General features: G+C 40.2%; 1 protein-coding gene across 8 annotated transcripts in view; it reads left to right on the plus strand.

The window, feature by feature from the left end:
• The window catches only part of ERC2 (ELKS/RAB6-interacting/CAST family member 2), a 997,915-nt gene that overhangs the window by 36,154 nt on the left and 942,981 nt on the right, over nucleotides 1-18,780 (plus strand). For all 8 annotated transcript variants that reach the window (XM_055558162.1, XM_055558161.1, XM_055558164.1 and 5 more), the window contains exon 2: nucleotides 7,574-8,370. In XM_055558162.1, the coding sequence (XP_055414137.1) occupies nucleotides 7,714-8,370 (657 nt within the window). In that variant the 5' untranslated portion in view covers nucleotides 7,574-7,713. The remainder of the gene's footprint in view (nucleotides 1-7,573; nucleotides 8,371-18,780) is intronic.

Consider the following 18,780-nt stretch of genomic DNA (forward strand, 5'->3'; position numbering starts at 1 on the left):
AATGAATAGAGACTAAAAAAGACAATGGAAAATGTAGAAAATTTAGAACGTGCAAATAAACAAAAGGAAGAAAATGAAAACCATTTGAACCCAATCACTGTTAACATTTCAACATGTATTGTTCCAGTCTTCTCTGCAAGTTAGTGTGTATGCATGTATGTTTTAAAATGTGAATCGACCATAAAAATTTTTTTTAGTCTACTTACCCCCCACTACTAGTATGTCATGAGAGTCTTTCTATCTCATTAAATATTCATGTAATGGTCACATTATTCTAACTTCTGTCTGTCTCTCTCATCATTTATGTAACTGAATTCCTATTGTTGGGCCTGTTGACTCACCTGTTTTTTTTTTTTTTTAAAACATATTATTTGTGCAAAAGGTTTAGATACAAAATGATTTTTGTATGTTTTCAAGGAAACCAAAATTAAGCTTTGAGCAACATAGAGATTTGAAATTAAGTTCACTAGTTAGAAACAGGTGTATAACTCTTAGGAGGGACTTTTTAGGGAAAGAAGAAGCCTATATGCCAAGTATTTCTTTATGCTATATGTGAGGAGTCTCTTGAGCATAAATGACAGATACTCTGATTAGAATTGACTGTAGCAAAAAATAAAATTTATTGGTGAATGTATCACTATCTGTTGCCTTAGTAATGCTCCAAAACAACCAGCCACAAAACATCAGTGACATACTAAGACATTTTTATATTGTCTATGAGTGTATGGGGCCCTCTGGATCTCAGCTGGACTTGCTCATGCACCTGTGGTCAGCCACTGGGTGGCTAGGCAGCTCTGCTGATCTTGGCTGGGCTTGCTCAAGTGTCTGGAGGGTTGGTTGGCTATTGGCTAGGAAGAAAAAACTTCCTGTTGGCTCAGACAGTAAAGCATCTGCCTACAATGCAGGAGATCCGGGTTCAATCCCTGGGTTGGGAAGATCTGGAGAAGGAAATGGCAACCCACTGCAGTATTCTTGCCTGGAAAATCCCATGGACGTAGGAGCCTGGTAGGCTACAGTCCATGGGATCACAAAGAGTTGGACACTACTGAGCAACTTCACTCACTCACTCACAGGACATCTTGACTTTGTTTCTCATCTTTCAGCAGGCTAGGGTGGGCATGTCCTACTTTCTGTGGCAGAAGAAAATGAACGAGAAGGTAAACACGTAAGTGCTATTGCAGGCTTCACGTTTACTATCACCTTTTTGACCAAACCAAGTCACATGACTGAACCCAGAGTCAGATTGGGAGGGCACAGCCAAGGACTCAGATGAAGGAAGGGTATAGAGTTGGGACCATTAACGTAGTTAGTCTGCCTGGCATGTGTAGCTATAATGGCCTAGGGATAGATGTGGCTTCAGTAACTGCTGGGTGCAGAGTATCAGATGATGTCATCTGATTTGATTTCACACTGTTCAAAGATTGGCTCTGCTTTCCTTTGCATTAGCTTCACTCTCAGGAAAGCACTTTCCACATGGTAGTACTCAGAAACTCTATCTTGAAAGCATATAATTCTAGCTGGAAAAGAGTTTATCTTTCCCAGTTATTCCAGCAAAAGTCATGATATGGACTGATTTTGAACGACTGTGGGTCACATGCCCATCCCTAAACCAGCTGTCATGTCTGGGGGATGGAATGTGACGATCAGCCAGGTATGGGTCATGTTCTTACCACTGGCATCCTCCAGGATAGAGTGAAGAGAGTCAGCCTTACCTAAACCTAATGAGTTGTGGGTAGAGATTTGGAAATAATTTCTCTGAGAAAAATGGAGAGTATTACCAGGAAGTGGGGGTGGGGGGTGGGGAGTGGAGGGAGAATGAATGATATGCAGGTAAAATAAAAGATGACTTCTATAATGCTATTCAGAGAAGGCACTGGCGACCCACTCCAGTACTCTTGCCGGGAAAATCCCATGGGCGGAGGAGCCTGGTGGGCTGCAGTCCATGGGGTCGCTAGGAGTCGGACACGACTGAGTGACTTCTCTTTCACTTTTCACTTTCATGCATTGGAGAAGGAAATGGCAACCCACTCCAGTGTTCTTGCCTGGAGAATCCCAGGGACGGGAGCCTGGTGGACTGCCGTCTATGGGGTCGCACAGAGTTGGACACAACTGAAGCGACTTAGCAGCAGCAGCAGCAGTAACATAATGCTATTAATGTACTTGTCTCACTGATACTACCAAGAAAAACTATTTATTGACTATTCTGTGCTAGGTATCAAACTGGGTGTTTAAAAACATTATCTTACATATTTCTTACAGTACTGATTTAGGTAATTTTACCCACATTTTATGGATCAGAGAAAGGAAGCACATAGCAGACAGTTTGCCACGGTCACTCAGCTTGTCAGCGTTAGAGTGGATATTTGAACCTCAGTTGGCTTCTCTCCAAAAATCTGTGGTCTCTGTGTCTAAAAGCTGAAGAAAAAGAAAGTACACTAAGCATACCGTAAGAGGAAGAACAGGAAGCCAAGATGCACCCATTAAGACCATTTGGATCTTAGCACTGGAGGATAATCACAATCTTGTAGCCCTGGCTTCATAAATCTGCCCCAAAGTACTTGCATAACCATGGAGTGAAGTGAAGTGTTAGTTACTCAGTCATGTAGGACTCTTTGTGAACCCATGGACTGTAGCCTGCCAGGCTCTTCCATCCAAGGAATTCTCCAGGCAAAAATACTGGTGTGGGTAACCATTCCCTTCTCCAGGGGATCTCTCCAGGAGAGAGACGGGACTGTGATCTTCTCTGGTGAGAGCGTTTAGGATTTGGCATATATGTATAGGAGACTTGTTGGTTTGAGCCACCTCTTTTCTTCTTCTTCTTTTTTTTTTTAATTTTATTTTATTTTTAAAACTTTACATAATTGTATTAGTTTTGCCAAATATCAAAATGAATCGCCACAGGTATACATGTGTTCCCCACCCTGAACCCTCCTCCCTACTCCCTCCTCATACCATCCCTCTGGGTCATCCCAGTGCACTAGCCCCAAGCATCCAGTATAGTGCATCGAACCTGGACTGGCAACTCGTTTCATACATGATATTTTACATGTTTCAATGCCATTCTCCCAAATCTTCCCACCCTCTCCCTCTCCCACAGAGTCCATAAGACTGTTCTATACATCAGTATCTCTTTTGCTGTCTCGTACACAGGGTTATTGTTACCATCTTTCTAAATTCCATATGTATGCGTTAGTATACTGTATTGGTGTTTTTCTTTCTGGCTTACTTCACTCTGTATAATAGGCTCCAGTTTCATCCACCTCATTAGAACTGATTCAAATGTATTCTTTTTAATGGCTGAGTAATACTCCATTGTGTATATGTACCACTGCTTTCTTATCCATTCATCTGCTGATGGACATCTAGGTTGCTTCCATGTCCTGGCTATTATAAACAGTGCTGCAATGAACATTGGGGTACACGTGTCTCTTTCCCTTCTGGTTTCCTCAGTGTGTATGCCCAGCAGTGGGATTGCTGGATCATAAGGTGGTTCTATTTCCAGTTTTTTAAGGAATCTCCACACTGTTCTCCATAGTGGCTGTACTAGTTTGCATTCCCACCAACAGTGGACGAGGGTTCCCTTTTCTCCACACCCTCTCCAGCATTTATTACTTGTAGACTTTTGGATCGCAGCCATTCTGACTGGTGTGAAATGGTACCTCATAGTGGTTTTGATTTGCATTTCTCTGATAATGAGTGATGTTGAGCATCTTTTCATGTGTTTGTTAGCCATCTGTATGTCTTCTTTAGAGAAATGTCTATTTAGTTCTTTGGCCCATTTTTTGATTGGGTCATTTATTTTTCTGGAGTTGAGCTGTAGGAGTTGCTTGTATATTTTTGAGATTAGTTGTTTGTCAGTTGCTTCATTTGCTATTATTTTCTCCCATTCTGAAGGCTGTCTTTTCACCTTGATAATAGTTTCCTTTGATGTGCAGAAGCTTTTAAGGCTAATTAGGTCCCATTTGTTTATTTTTGCTTTTATTTCCAATATTCTGGGAGGTGGGTCATAGAGGATCCTGCTGTGATGTATGTCAGAGAGTGTTTTGCCTATGTTCTCCTCTAGGAGTTTTATAGTTTCTGGTCTTACATTTAGATCTTTAATCCATTTTGAGTTTATTTTTGTGTATGGTGTTAGAAAGTGTTCTAGTTTCATTCTTTTACAAGTGGTTGACCAGATTTCCCAGCACCACTTGTTAAAGAGATTGTCTTTAACCCATTGTATATTCTTGCCTCCTTTGTCAAAGAAAAGGTGTCCATATGTGCGTGGATTTATCTCTGGGCTTTCTATTTTGTTCCATTGATCAATATTTCTGTCTTTGTGCCAGTACCATACTGTCTTGATAACTGTGGCTTTGTAGTAGAGCCTGAAGTCAGGCAGGTTGATTCCTCTCCAGTTCCATTCTTCTTTCTCAAGATAGCTTTGGCTATTCGAGGTTTTTTGTATATCCATACAAATTGTGAAATTATTTGTTCTAGCTCTGTGAAGAATGCCGTTGGTAGCTTGATAGGGATTGCATTGAATCTATAAATTGCTTTGGGTAGTATACTCATTTTCACTATATTGATTCTTCCAATTCATGAACATGGTATATTTCTCCATCAATTAGTGTCCTCTTTGATTTCTTTCACCAGTGTTTTATAGTTTTCTATATATAGGTCTTTAGTTTCTTTAGGTAGATATATTCCTAAGTATTTTATTCTTTCTGTTGCAATGGTGAATGGAATTGTTTCCTTAATTTCTCTTTCTGTTTTCTCATTATTAGTGTATAGGAATGCAAGGGATTTCTGTGTGTTGATTTTATATCCTGCAACTTTACTATAGTCATTGAATAGTTCTAGTAATTTTCTGGTGGAGTCTTTAGGGTTTTCTATGTAGAGGATCATGTCATCTGTAAATAGTGAGAGTTTTACTTCTTCTTTTCCAATTTGGATTCCTTTTATTTCTTTTTCTGCTCTGATTGCTGTGGCCAAAACTTCCAAAACTATGTTGAATAGTAATGGTGAAAGTGGGCACCCTTGTCTTGTTCCTGACTTTAGAGGAAATGCTTTCAATTTTTCACTATTGAGGATAATGTTTGCTGTGGGTTTGTCATATATAGCTTTTATTATGTTGAGGTATGTTCCTTCTATTCCTGTTTTCTGGAGAGTTTTTATCATCAATGGATGTTGAATTTTGTCAAAGGCTTTCTCTGCATCTATTGAGATAATCATATGGTTTTTATTTTTCAATTTGTTAATGTGGTGTATTACATGGATTGATTTGCAGATATTGAAGAATCCTTGCATCCCTGGGATAAAGCCCACTTGGTCATGGTGTATGATCTTTTTAATGTGTTATTGGATTCTGATTGCTAGAATTTTGTTAAGGATTTTTGCATCTATGTTCATCAGTGATACTGGCCTGTAGTTTTCTTTTTTTGTGGGATCTTTGTCAGGTTTTGGTATTAGGGTGATGGTGGCCTCATAGAATGAGTTTGGAAGTTTACCTTCCTCTGCAATTTTCTGGAAGAGTTTGAGCAGGATAGGTGTTAGCTCTTCTCTAAATTTTTGGTAGAATTCAGCTGTGAAGCTGTCTGGACCTGGGCTTTTGTTTGCTGGAAGATTTTTGATTACAGTTTCAATTTCTGTGCTTGTGATGGGTCTGTTAAGATTTTCTATTTCTTCCTGGTCGAGTTTTGGAAAGTTGTACTTTTCTAAGAATTTGTCCATTTCTTCCACGTTGTCCATTTTATTGGCATATAATTGTTGATAGTACTCTCTTATGATCCTTTGTATTTCTGTGTTGTCTGTTGTGATCTCTCCATTTTCATTTCTAATTTTATGGATTTGATTTTTCTCCCTTTGTTTCTTGATGAGTCTGGCTAATGGTTTGTCAATTTTATTTATCCTTTCAAAGAACCAGCTTTTGGTTTTGTTGATTTTTGCTGTGGTCTCTTTTGTTTCTTTTGCATTTATTTCTGCTCTAATTTTTAAGATTTCTTTCCTTCTACTAACCCTGGGGTTCTTCATTTCTTCCTTTTCTAGTTGCTTTAGGTGTAGAGTTAGGTTATTTATTTGACTTTTTTCTTGTTTCTTGAAGTGTGCCTGTATTGCTATGAACTTTCCCCTTAGGACTGCTTTTACCGTGTCTCACAGGTTTTGGGTTGTTGTGTTTTCATTTTCATTCGTTTCTATGCAAATTTTGATTTCTTTTTTGATTTCTTCTGTGATTTGTTGGTTATTCAGCAGTGTGTTGTTCAGCCTCCATATGTTGGATTTTTAAATAGTTTTTCTCCTGTAATTGAGATCTAATGTTACTGCATTGTGGTCAGAAAAGATGCTTGGAATGATTTCTATTTTTTTGAATTTACCAATGCTAGCTTTATGGCCCAGGATGTGATCTATCCTGGAGAAGGTTCCATGTGCGCTTGAGAAAAAGGTGAAATTCATTGTTTTGGGATGAAACGTCCTATAGATATCAATTACGTCTAACTGGTCTATTGTATCGTTTAAAGTTTGTGTTTCCTTGTTAATTTTCTGTTTAGTTGATCTATCCATAGGTGTGAGTGGGGTATTAAAGTCTCCCACTATTATTGTGTTATTGTTAATTTCTCCTTTCATACTTGTTAGCATTTGTCTTCCATACTGTGGTGCTCCCGTGTTGGGTGCATATATATTTATAATTGTTATAGCTTCTTCTTGGATTGATCCTTTGATCATTATGTAGTGACCTTCTTTGTCTCTTTTCACAGCCTTTGTTTTAAAGTCTATTTTATCTGATATGAGTATTGCTACTCCTGCTTTCTTTTGGTCCCTATTTGCATGGAAAATCTTTTTCCAGCCCTTCACTTTCAGTCTGTATGTGTCCCCTGTTTTGAGGTGGGTCTCTTGTAGACAACATATGTAGGGGTCTTGTTTTTGTATCCATTCAGCCAGTCTTTCTCCTCTCATTTGGGTCACCTCTTTTCTTCTAACTTCAAGATGGCCAATACATTCCAACTCATGTGTCTGTATCAGTTGGTTGGTAAACTGTTTAGAATGTTGTGTTGATAAGAGTTCTGAATTTAGTGGGAAAGAAGATTGTGATGGATTAGTGATGTCTGCAATGGGTACAGGAAGGGAGGTGACAACCTGTCTGACTATTAGATGACATTCTTGGAAACAAGATATCAGAGTCACTGTCAGGCCACTTGTATATGAGGGTCTTGTGCCTCAGATGGAGTATTTTATAGTTAAGATCTCTATGATACAGAATTCGAGGGTGATTTTTCTGGAGGCCCCAACTATCACTTAGCACAGACCAAAATGCAAAGTTTCATTTTCCTAAGGAAAAATGAGCTTCTTTTTTGCTCTAAGAACTTTTGACCTTGCTTGGGTGCATGATGGGGGAAATCTACAAAATGTTTACAAGTACTTAGTAAAGTTTGGGGTCATTGCTATTTTTAAATAAGCATGGGTTTGACTATTATCTATCATTCTTATCATCAATCTATCATCTATATGTACACACACACATTTTTGAAATATAATGCTGTTAATGGTCAGAGTTCTAAATAAATTTATTTTTGATTATTTTTTTTCCCTCATTTTTCAGATCTCTGTTTGGATGCATTTTCCAGTACAGACTATGAAAAGAATGTGGTGAAAATTCTGGCCAACGGTGGAAACATTGGCTTAATCTCCAACTTAATATAGCATTCCTTCTCTTCTGTAGCGCCTCATAAGAAAAGAAAAATGTATGGAAGTGCAAGAACAATCACCAATCTGGAAGGTAGCCCTTCCAGATCACCTCGTTTGCCACGGTCTCCTCGTCTGGGCCACCGAAGAACAAGTAGTGGGGGAGGTGGAGGAACAGGCAAGACTCTGTCCATGGAGAATATCCAGTCCCTTAATGCAGCCTATGCTACATCTGGACCCATGTATCTGAGCGATCATGAGGGGGTGGCTTCAACAACTTACCCAAAGGGCACTATGACTCTGGGAAGGGCCACAAATCGAGCTGTATATGGAGGCCGAGTCACAGCTATGGGGAGCAGTCCCAATATTGCCTCTGCTGGACTTTCCCACACAGATGTCCTTTCATACACGGATCAACATGGCGGTCTGACCAGCTCATCCCATCACCACCACCACCAGGTCCCCTCCATGTTGAGGCAGGTAAGAGATAGCACCATGTTAGACCTTCAGGCCCAGCTCAAGGAACTTCAGAGAGAGAATGACCTCCTACGAAAAGAGCTCGACATCAAGGATAGCAAGTTGGGATCTTCCATGAACAGTATCAAGACCTTCTGGAGTCCTGAGCTCAAGAAGGAGAGAGTCTTGAGGAAAGAAGAGGCAGCTCGGATGTCTGTTCTTAAGGAGCAGATGAGGGTTTCCCATGAAGAAAATCAGGTAGGTTATGACTCATGTCAATGTTTTCAGCCTTGGTTTCTCACTGAGTAGTTGATGCTTTGCAGATGGTACCACGGCCTGTACAGGGGGAAGTTTGGCATCATCAAGAAACCTATGGCTTAGTACATGTTTGATGTGAAGAGCACAAAAGGGTATAGGAAAGATAAAGTTACAGCTTGTGATCTGCTTATTTGCCAATAACCCTTTCACATTGTTGCAGAAGAAGGGGAACCACACCTCAATGGCTAACTTTTATACTTGGTTAATTTTGTTTTCTTTTTCAGTAGTCCCAAAAGCAGCTCAGATGTGCTTCCCCCTGAATAGAAGAAGAGTATACACTTTAAAAACAACATTTAGAAGGCTACATCTGACTGGTGAATTGATTTTTTTTTTTTTTTTTTTGATGCACCAGCAACATTATTTCCTTCTAGAATGAGGGAAGTTGGTTCACTAAATAGCAAACTGAAAAATATTAAATGGGATTGGATAGGATGGATTTGATATTATGTTAGAGAAACATGATAAATTTTAATCTAGTTTTTCTACTTTTATCCATTCAGTACTAATTGAGCATCTAACTACGTGCAGGGCACATTCTTACTCTTTTTTGGTCCATCATCCATGTCATAGCAAGATTAGTTTTCCCAGTGTCTACTTGTAGTTACGCCATTCCCCTGCTTTAAAGCTGTCAATAATTACTCGTTGCCTCCAGAATGAAGTATACCTCTGACTAAGCCTATAGCACCTTTTCCTGGAATGTCTAAGCCTGCCTTTGTAGTCTTATCTCATACCACCTCCTTCTACATCTGTGCTCGCTACACTCACTTCAATTCAGTTCAGTCGCTCAGTCATGTATGACTATTTGCAACCCCCTGGATTGCAGCATGCCAGGCCTCCCTGTCCATCACTAACTCCTGGAGTTTACTCAAACTCATGTCCATTGAGTCGGTGATGCCATCCAACCATCTCATCCTCTGTCGTCCCCTTTTTCTCCTGCCTTCAATATTTCCCAGCATCAGGGTCTTTTCAAATGAGTCAGTTCTTCGCATCAGGTGGCCAAAGTATTAGAGTTTCAACTTCAGCACCAGTCCTTACAATGAATATTCAGGACTGATTTCCTTTAGGATGGACTGGTTGGATCTCCTTGCTGTCCAAGGGACTCTCAAGAGTCTTCAACAACACAGTTCAAAAGCATCAATTCTTCGGCACTCAGCTTTCTTTATGGTCCAACTCTCACATCCATACATGACTACTGGAAAAACCATAGCTTTGACTAGATGGACCTTTGTTGGCAAAATAACGTCTCTGCTTTTTAATATTATGTCTAAGCTTTTCTTCCAAGGAGCAAGCAAGTCTTTCAATTTCATGGCTGCAGTCACCATCTGCAGTGATTTTGGAGCCCAAGAAAGGAAAGTCTGTCACTGTTTCCCCATCTATTTGCCATGAAGTGATGGGACCAGATGCCATGATCTTAGTTTTCTGAATGTTGAGTTTTAAGCCAACTTTTTCACCCTCTTCTTTCACTTTCATCAAAAGGCTCTTTAGTTCTTCTTCACTTTCTGCCATAAGGGTGGTGTCATCTGAGGTTATTGATATTTCTCCTGGCAATCTTGATTCCAGCTTGTGCTTTATCCAGCCCAACATTTCTCATGATGTACTCTGCAAATAAGTTAAATAAGCAGGGTGACAATATACAGCCTTGATGTACTCCTTTTCCTATTTGGAACCAGTCTGTTGTTCATGTCCAGTTCTAACTGTTGCTTCCTGACCTGCATACAGATTTCTCAAGAGGCAGTTCAGGTGGTCTGGTATTCTATCTCTTGAAGAATTTTCCAGAATTTGTTGCTCCCTACACTACCACTAGGGAATTCCTGAACATACTCAAGATTTCTCACTTCCATTCCTTTCTGTTCCCTTCCATTAGTGGCCTTCTCAGCACCCCCTCTCCCTGCCTCTGTCTATTCAGTCCCAGCTAGTTTCCATTTTCAAATCCTACCTACACTGTGCATGCTAAGTTGCTTCAGTTGTGTTCGATTCTGTGCAATCCAGTGAACTGCCAGGATCCTCTGTCCATTGGATTCTCCAGGCAAGAATACTGGAGTGGGTTGCTATGCCCTCCTCCAGGGGATCTTCCCCACCCAGGAATTGAACCATTGTCTCTTAGGTCTCCCGCATTGGCTGGCGTGTTCTTTATCACTAGTGCCACCTGGGAAATCTATACTGTGAGGCTCATGTATATGCTGCTGTTCACAGGGGCTCAGGAGTAATACATGCCTGGGATTAAGTCCCAGCCTCACCTCTTATTACCAATGAAATAAATGCTAAGAGATGGGGAGTAGAGTGTTGTGCCATTTGGCTGGAAAAAAATCTCAAATGTCATTTAACTTTCTGTAGAAGTTGAAGATAATTCTAACTTGGCTAAACTAGTGCTTCTCTGATACTTGGTCTTGATGCTGGCCTAATGAAGCTCTCTGCCTTTCTGGGGATCATCTGCTGACCTCCTATACGTTTCCTTGCCTGCTACGCCATTGGAGTCCAAGTGTTCATAGAAACATTTCTGATCTGTTTGAGAATCTGCTCTTCATTCTCGTTCTGTGTGTGGAAAGCAGTCTTCTTATCCCTTTGATTATCTGACAGAGCCTCTGCTGGTTTTCAGATGTGGAAATGTGATTTTCAGTTGGAACAGAAAGCTTTGTTCTTCATTCCTAAATCAAATCAGTGCCCTTCACTATCATTTCTGCTTTTTTTTTTTATGACTTTGCTGGTATATGAAGTTCTGTTACTACTATGTGCATTTCCCCAGGTCTGTACTGATTTTCTCCCTTTTTTAGTTGGTTTGGAAAAAGGTTAAAGCGATTTAGGAATGATGCAAGAAGTGACAAAAGGTATGGAATCCATTTTATAAGCTGTTATCTCCAAAATTACTTTTTTCTTATGATTTTATCATTAAGTTTTTTGAGCACAGATTACCTACTTATACACATATGTATATTTATTAATGACACGATGTGCTACTGTGCTAATATGTTATGTGTCTTTATAACATTTGCAAAGAATTAGCATAGAAGAGACAAAATAAAATTATTTATTAAAGTAAATTTTAATGACACACAAAACCTTTTTGTTTTTACTAAAAATATTTTAAGCTCCTTGTCTATTTTGTAAGGCATGGTTCAGTTTAAAGCAGGTAATATCCACAATCCCACTTAACTGTTCCATTTTGCCTTAAGCCAGAAACAAGTGAATATTTGAGGGTGCTCCTATTACTTTTTCCTTGTTCTGGGACCTAATATGATTACATGTTACCATGGTTTCTGTGGGTGGCATATGACTATGCAACATATGACCCAGTGAAAGCCCCAGTATTAACCTGTTGCTGCTAAGTCACTTCAGTCATGTCCGACTCTGTGCCACCCCATACACGGGCAGCCCATCAGGCTCCACAGTCCCTGGGATTCTCCAGGCAAGAACACTGGAGTGGCTTGCCATTTCCTGCTCCAATGCATAAATGTGAAAAGTGAAAGTGAAGTTGCTCAGTCGTGTCCGACTCTTAGCGACCCCATGGACTGCAGCCCACCAGGCTCCTCCGTCCATGGGATTTTCCAGGCGAGAGTCCTGGAGTGGGTTGCCATTGCCTTCTCCGATTAACCTGTTAGCAAACTATAATTATTTTGTTTTAAAAATTTTATTTATTTTTAATTGGAGAATAATTGTTTTACAATATTGTGTTGGCTTCAGCCATATATCACATGAATCAGCCATAGGTATACATGTGTCCCCTCCCTCTTGCTTTCTTTTTTTAGATTAAAAATATAAAAGGGGGGATAAGCATAGAGATTTTGAAAATTACTTGCAATATTAGGTAGTGTTACAAAATAAAGAATATAAAGATTGACAAAAAGCAAGTTATTAAAAAAAATTGAACATCTCCCCCCAACCCCCTTGAAGTATATCAGGATCCCTTTTAGGGGTATATGAATACCTGTTGCTCAGAATAGGGTAGATCCTGCTGCAGTGCTCAATAGACCTCAAATCTCAGTGACTTAACACATCAGAGGTTTATTTCTTATTTACCTGAACTATGAAGCAGGTCAAGTGACTCTTCAGGGCAGCTCTCCTCCAGGCAGTGACTCAGGATCCAGGTTTTCTGCATCTTGGCACACGGTTTCAGGAATTGCTACAGCAGAGGAAGAGAGTGCCTGGAGTTGGCACATTGGCTCCTCAGTTCCTTGGGCTGGAAGTGACACAAATACGAGGGACTGTGAGGTGTAGTCCTCTTTTCCAGGAAGGAGAGAAGAGTCAGATATGAGGGGACACTAAAAATGTTCACCAGTGCTGTTTTTATGTTTCTCAAAAAGTGGAGCTAGATGAAATGAAGTTTGGAGAACAGTCCAGACTTCTGCCTTTGCTTCTGTTTCTATTATTGCTGCTACTGCAGCCAGTAGACTTCTTTTGGGAGCTCACTATGTACTAGGCATTGTGCTTAGAGCTTTGTGTACATTATCATGTTTAATGTTTGCATTAGTCATTTGAGGTAGATGCTAGACTTTTTTTCATTTTACAGGTTAAAAATAAATGTAGAGAGAATAAGCAGCTTGCCCAAGTTCACACAGCTGGTAAGTGACTGAGCTGGACTGAGTGACTTAAGGCTTTAGCCTCTTTTATGCCAACATCTAAGATCGTAATTTATGCTTACTACCTCCTTCTAGGATCACTGAGCTGTGAATAGAATCCTACTGTAATAGAAAGATCATACTTAGATGAAAAAAGTGAATAGTTTTGATAGAATAATTCAGAATGTAATTTAGTTTAATTAGGATTTTATTGTTAATTAGGAATTTATTTCTTTTTTTCCACAATTGGCTATTTAGGTTTTCTACCACTCACTATTTCCCATGATTTATTATATTTTCCCTTTAGAGGAAAAAAATCACAGGACCTTTTTCTATATGGAAGAAAAGAATGTAAAAGAGATAAAAAACCACAATCAAGTGTTTTTTATCTACAACGATCAGAAACTGCATCTACAAATGTAGTTCTATCACACGGTGTTTGGATAAGTAGCATTTTACTAACCTAAATTCAGGTGATTGAAAATGATTTGAATTGTGCTATGTGCATAGAAATAGGAAGTAGGTCCATTATAGGTGGCGGTGCGGAAACTTGAATGCTCTTGTATATTAAAGTTATAGTTCTGTGAATTTAATGAACACCAGCATAGACCTTTTACCCTCATGCAGTTATTACAGAAGGCTCCCATTCATCACCTCCTTCACAGTGTGTTCTAAGGTTTTTGTGGTTCTGTCACGGAAGCCGAACCCAACTCCAGATCTAAGGGAGTATGTTGAACACACTGTCTGTATTGAAGAAAGTACAGACCTTAAAGCCACCGGACAGGGGCTGTAACCAAATATCTTATGAGTGAAGTATAGACACTCAGGTTTCTGGAAGGATGTTTCACCCCAGACTCTCTTTCCATTCATACTTCCTTGATTCTCTCCAAGGCCCTATGTCTCAGGCACAGATCGGCATGTATAGAAATACAGTTGAGATACTAAGAGTTGCAGTACTGACATTTGGAATCTTTGGTTTGTTTATTGAAACTAGAGTGCATGGATACAAAGTTATCCTTATGCTATCACTTGTGCTTTTTGCTTCATGATGTATTTTCTTGAATGGAGGAAGAGTGAGGTGGAGCCTCATGCTCTCATTGTCACACCTATAGAGTGGTTTGGGTAGAAGTGAGGAGAAAGGATTTATAATGAATGTTAGGCTGCCACTTGAGATAGCCCCTTTTTGATTTTTAATGGCCTGTGGGGTTAGAGTGGATATTGAGAATGCAGCTATGTATGGGGAAGTTAAGTGACCCATTTTTTTTTTTCTGTAAGATTATATAGTTGCCTTTTCTTTACAACTCCATTCTATTTACCTGTGTGATTGAGATGGGAGAGAGAAAACGTGGTAGAGAATACATTTCAGAAAGTTCATAAGGACTTACATCTTGTAGTTTTGTGCATTTAAGTTATTGGTTTTTTATATACCTGAATTTTTTATGCTATTATTAACTTTGTATTTTTAATGGATTATTTTTCCAAACTAGTTATTCATAAAATGATTTTTAGACATTTTTCTAATTTTTGCATGGCTAGTCAAGGATCTGCATGAATATAAATAGCATCAGACCCTGGGAGATTGTACTAGATCTAATATTTACCCATCTCATGTGTGCCGAAATGGGACAAGGTCATTGGGAAATGTAACCTAAGAAGTGTAAGTAAACCTGTCTGGGGAATGTTATGGCTTTTAAGTGGTGGTTATGTGATAATTTCTATTTCTGGCTTAACACAAAAGAAAGTGATCTACTCTCAATCAATATTAATATGGGTTTCTGATGAGATTTTAAGCTAGTTTCACATATGATTTATTGATTCTCATTTTGAGCCTGTAACTTGAAAAGGTCGAGATTGATCACATTTCCGTGTTTCTTTTATTATTATTTTTTCTTTTATTTATATAACTGCAGGGCCATCTCAACAGAGGTCATTCAACTCTGTTCTAAATATTCATTTCACTGTGAGTGTCCGGATACAAAGAGTTGTACCAGTTGGAAGTGGGTGATGGAATTAACTCTATCTCCTGCTAGGAAGGTGGTGAAACAGCTGCATTGTGAAGGGGTGGCCATTGACAGCTAAATGCAGCTGCAGTCACCTGGAATACTGCATGTTTGTGAGATCAAGGGCTTATTCCTGGAGAGTAGGGTCCCATCAGTTTTGTGGGTGGGACTTAAATATATTCACTCCTGAGACTTGTCTTATCCCTATGTCCTCTTTCTATTATTCTGAAATCCATGGATCCCCAAAGCCCAGTTTCCAAAGTATGTCAAGGGAAATTACACTTTCCAAAGGGAATTTTCTGGCCAAATATGCTTAAGACACAACATAGGAGATACTCCTCTCCTAGAAATTCATAATGCTGTGTGTTTTGGATTGGATTGTGTCCCACCCTGAGAAAAGATATGTTGGAGTCTTAATCCCCAAGGCCTCAGAATGTGACTTTATAAGGTCTTTACAGAGATAATCAAGTTAAAGTGAGGTCATAAGGAGGGTCTAGTCCAATATGACTGGTATCCTTACTGAAAGGGGAAATTTGGACACAGACATAGACATGCAGAGAGAGAAGACCATGGGGAGAGACAGGGTGAAGAAGCCAAAGAGATAGGCCTGCAACAGGTCCTTCCTTCCCAGTCCTCAGAAGGAATAGACCTGCTGACACCTTAATCTTGAACTTCTAGCCTCCAGAATTGTGAGACAATATATTTCTGTTGTTTGAACCACCTAGTTTCTGGTACTTTGTTTTGGCAGCCCTAGCAGACTAATTAATACAACATACCAGCATGTGAAATGCTCTGACTCATGCAGTTAAAAATATTTATTAAACTTGCTTAACCTAGCAATTTCCGAAACTTACTTGACGATGAAACTTACCTTAAAACTGTGTTAGGCAGTTAGTGCTGCAGTAATAAGCCATGTCTAACAAGCCATCCCCAAACTTACTAGCTTAAAGAGAAAAGCATTTACCTCTCCCTTATATATCTACAGATTGACTGAAACTTAGTTGGGCAGGTCCAAACTCTGAGCACCAGGTTCTAGGCTGAAAGTGGGGTTCAGGTATGTTCTGCGTGTTTCCACATTCTCTTTGGAAGCTGCTGCTAAATCGCTTCAGTCGTGTCCAACTCTGTGCAACCCCATAGACAGCAGCCCACCAGGCTCCCCCATCCCTGGGATTCTCCAGGCAAGAACACTGGAGTGGGTTGCCATTTCCTTCTCCAATGCATGAAAGTGAAAAGTGAAAGTGAAGTCACTCAGTCGAGTTCAACTCTTAGCGACCCCATGGACTGCGGCCCACCAGGTTCCTCTGTCCATGGGATTTTCCAGGCAAGAGTGCTAGAGTGGGGTGCCATTGCCTTCTCTGAGGGAACAAGCAGCTACCAGGTCTTTTATCCTCTCATGATGGATCACAGATGGCGAGTGTCCAGCCAAATCACATAGATACATTTTAAAGCCTCTATTTGCATCATGTCCACTAATATTCTGTTGCCTAATGCATGTTATGTGGCCAAGCCCAAAGTCAGGGGATCAGGGAAATATATTCCCTGTAAAACAGAAAGGAAGTGGAATGAATATATGTGTGTGTGTGTGTGTGTGCGTGTGTGTGTGTTTTGTCCTATATATATGTGTGTGTATATTTATATATATATATATATATCACTATCTGTCAGAAGTGATAAATAATCCTAAAACTGAGGGTATAAAGGCCACATTTGGGGAAAGGCTACTTCAAGAGCAGCTCTAGAATCAGGACATTAAAGTTTGAGACTGTAAAGTGGATGAGCCATCTGTTGTGGTCAAAGGTTCCTTCAGTGGCTAGTCCTTCTAATATCCTAATGATGTCTGATTAATGGCTCACCTTCAGACTTCTCCTCTTCTTCCTCAAGTAACTGGCCAATGTAACCCAAGTGGAAATCTGGGAGGTTCTGGGAAAACTTGTGTTTTCCTGATAAATTAGTAAATGTCACCAGCAATGCTCCTTTCTCCTTCTTTCTGTCTTGAGTGTCAATATGTTGCCTGTTAGTAACCATGGAGGGAAGGATGAGAAAAGCGTGGAGACATATGTCCTGCCGTCTCTCAGCAGTTGCACCAGCAGCAGCAGTGGCCTGCCTCCAGACTTCTAGTCATGTGAGAAAATAACCCCTAGTTGTTTAAGTCACTGCTGGTTGGGTATCCTATTACTTGTAGCTCAGTACCTTTCTACTTGGTAAAACATAGAAAATTGGAGTTGATAACTATTATTCTAATTTTTGGGGCTTGCACTGGGAAAATTCTGTGGCTAGAGGAGCCTGGAGGACTACAGTTGATGGGATCGCAGAGTCAGACATGACTTAGCACACACACACATTCTAATTATCGCCAGTCATGATACCCATTGGGCTTCCCTTGTAGCTTAGTTGGTAAAGAATCTGCCTGCAGTGCAGGGTTCGATCCCTGGGTTGGGAAGATCCCCTGGAGAAGAAAATGGTGACGCACTCCAGTATCCTTGCCTGGAAAATCTCATGGACAGAGGAGCCTGGTGGGCTGCAGTCCATGGGGTTGCAAACAGTTGGGCATGACTGAGTGACTAACACTTACTTAGGATACCCATAAAAATAGGTGCATTTCAGTGAGGTGAAATGAGACCCTAAAGGACCTTACACATTAGAATGAAAAAAACCTACTTACTAATGGTATTGGGCGATACTCCAAGTAGTGACATGAATGCTACTCCAAGCCTGTATAAGCAAAAAATGGAAATTTATTAGTTCTTGCAGTGAATTGCTGGAGAAGAAAATGGCAACCCACTCCAGTATTCTTGCCTGGAGAATCCCATGGACAGAGAAGCCTGGTGGGCCACAGACCATAGCGTTGCCAAGAGTTGGACATGACTGAAGTGACTCAGCATGCACAGAGAAATTGCAGGAAGACTCAGGTTTGGAGATTGCAATTGACTGGATGCAGGGCCTCAAACTGTAGCCGGACTTCGCTTTGTTTCTGGTTCTCAGTATCTGCCTCTACATGTGAGCCTTAGTTTTTCCTTCATGAGGTGGGTCACAATCAAAGAGATAAGAGATCCTTGTATCTTCACTTATCACTTAGAAAATTTATGGAAGGACTTTAGTCCTGCCTTTTTATATTCTTCCTTCAGGACTTAGTGAATGTGTGTGGTGGAAACGGACAGGTATGTGAGAAGGGGTTACTGTGACTGATGACCTGTTAGAACTGCATGCATTGGAAGAGGAGCAATGCTCTAAAGGAATTGAGATGAAGGGCAAAGGATACTCTAGGAAAAAAACAGGTGTCCAATTGTACTGTCCTTACTCTCATTCTCCAAATGTTTTAAGGGCTTGTGAGTCGTATCAAGAGGGCTTCCCAGGTGGCTCACTGGTAAAGAATCTGCCTCCCCAGCAGGAGACTTGGGTTCAGTCCCTGGGTCGGGAAGATCCCCTGGAGGAGGAAATGGCAGCCCACCCAGTATTCTTGCCTGGGAAATCCCACGGACAGAGGAGCCTGATGGCCTAGAGTCGATGGGGCCACAAAGAGTTGGACACAACTTATCGACTGAAAAGCAGCTGCAGCAAGTTGTTTCAAGAGCTCTGAGAAATGAAGAAGTCAGTCATATGTCACATCTGTGTGTAAGTTTTTTCACTTTAACTCTGATTTGAAGTGAGTGTCTGTATGTGTCTTGCCCACTTTATATAGCCACATGGATTTAGAACTAGGCGATATGAACTAGTTTTTAGCACCATAGCGTACCTTGGAATAATGAATCTTAGAAGAAAAAAAATATTTCATCTTCCTTGTCTTGAAATCATCTCTC

This window comes from Bubalus kerabau, chromosome 20 (assembly GCF_029407905.1).
Source record: "Bubalus kerabau isolate K-KA32 ecotype Philippines breed swamp buffalo chromosome 20, PCC_UOA_SB_1v2, whole genome shotgun sequence".
Lineage (NCBI taxonomy): Eukaryota > Metazoa > Chordata > Mammalia > Artiodactyla > Bovidae > Bubalus > Bubalus kerabau.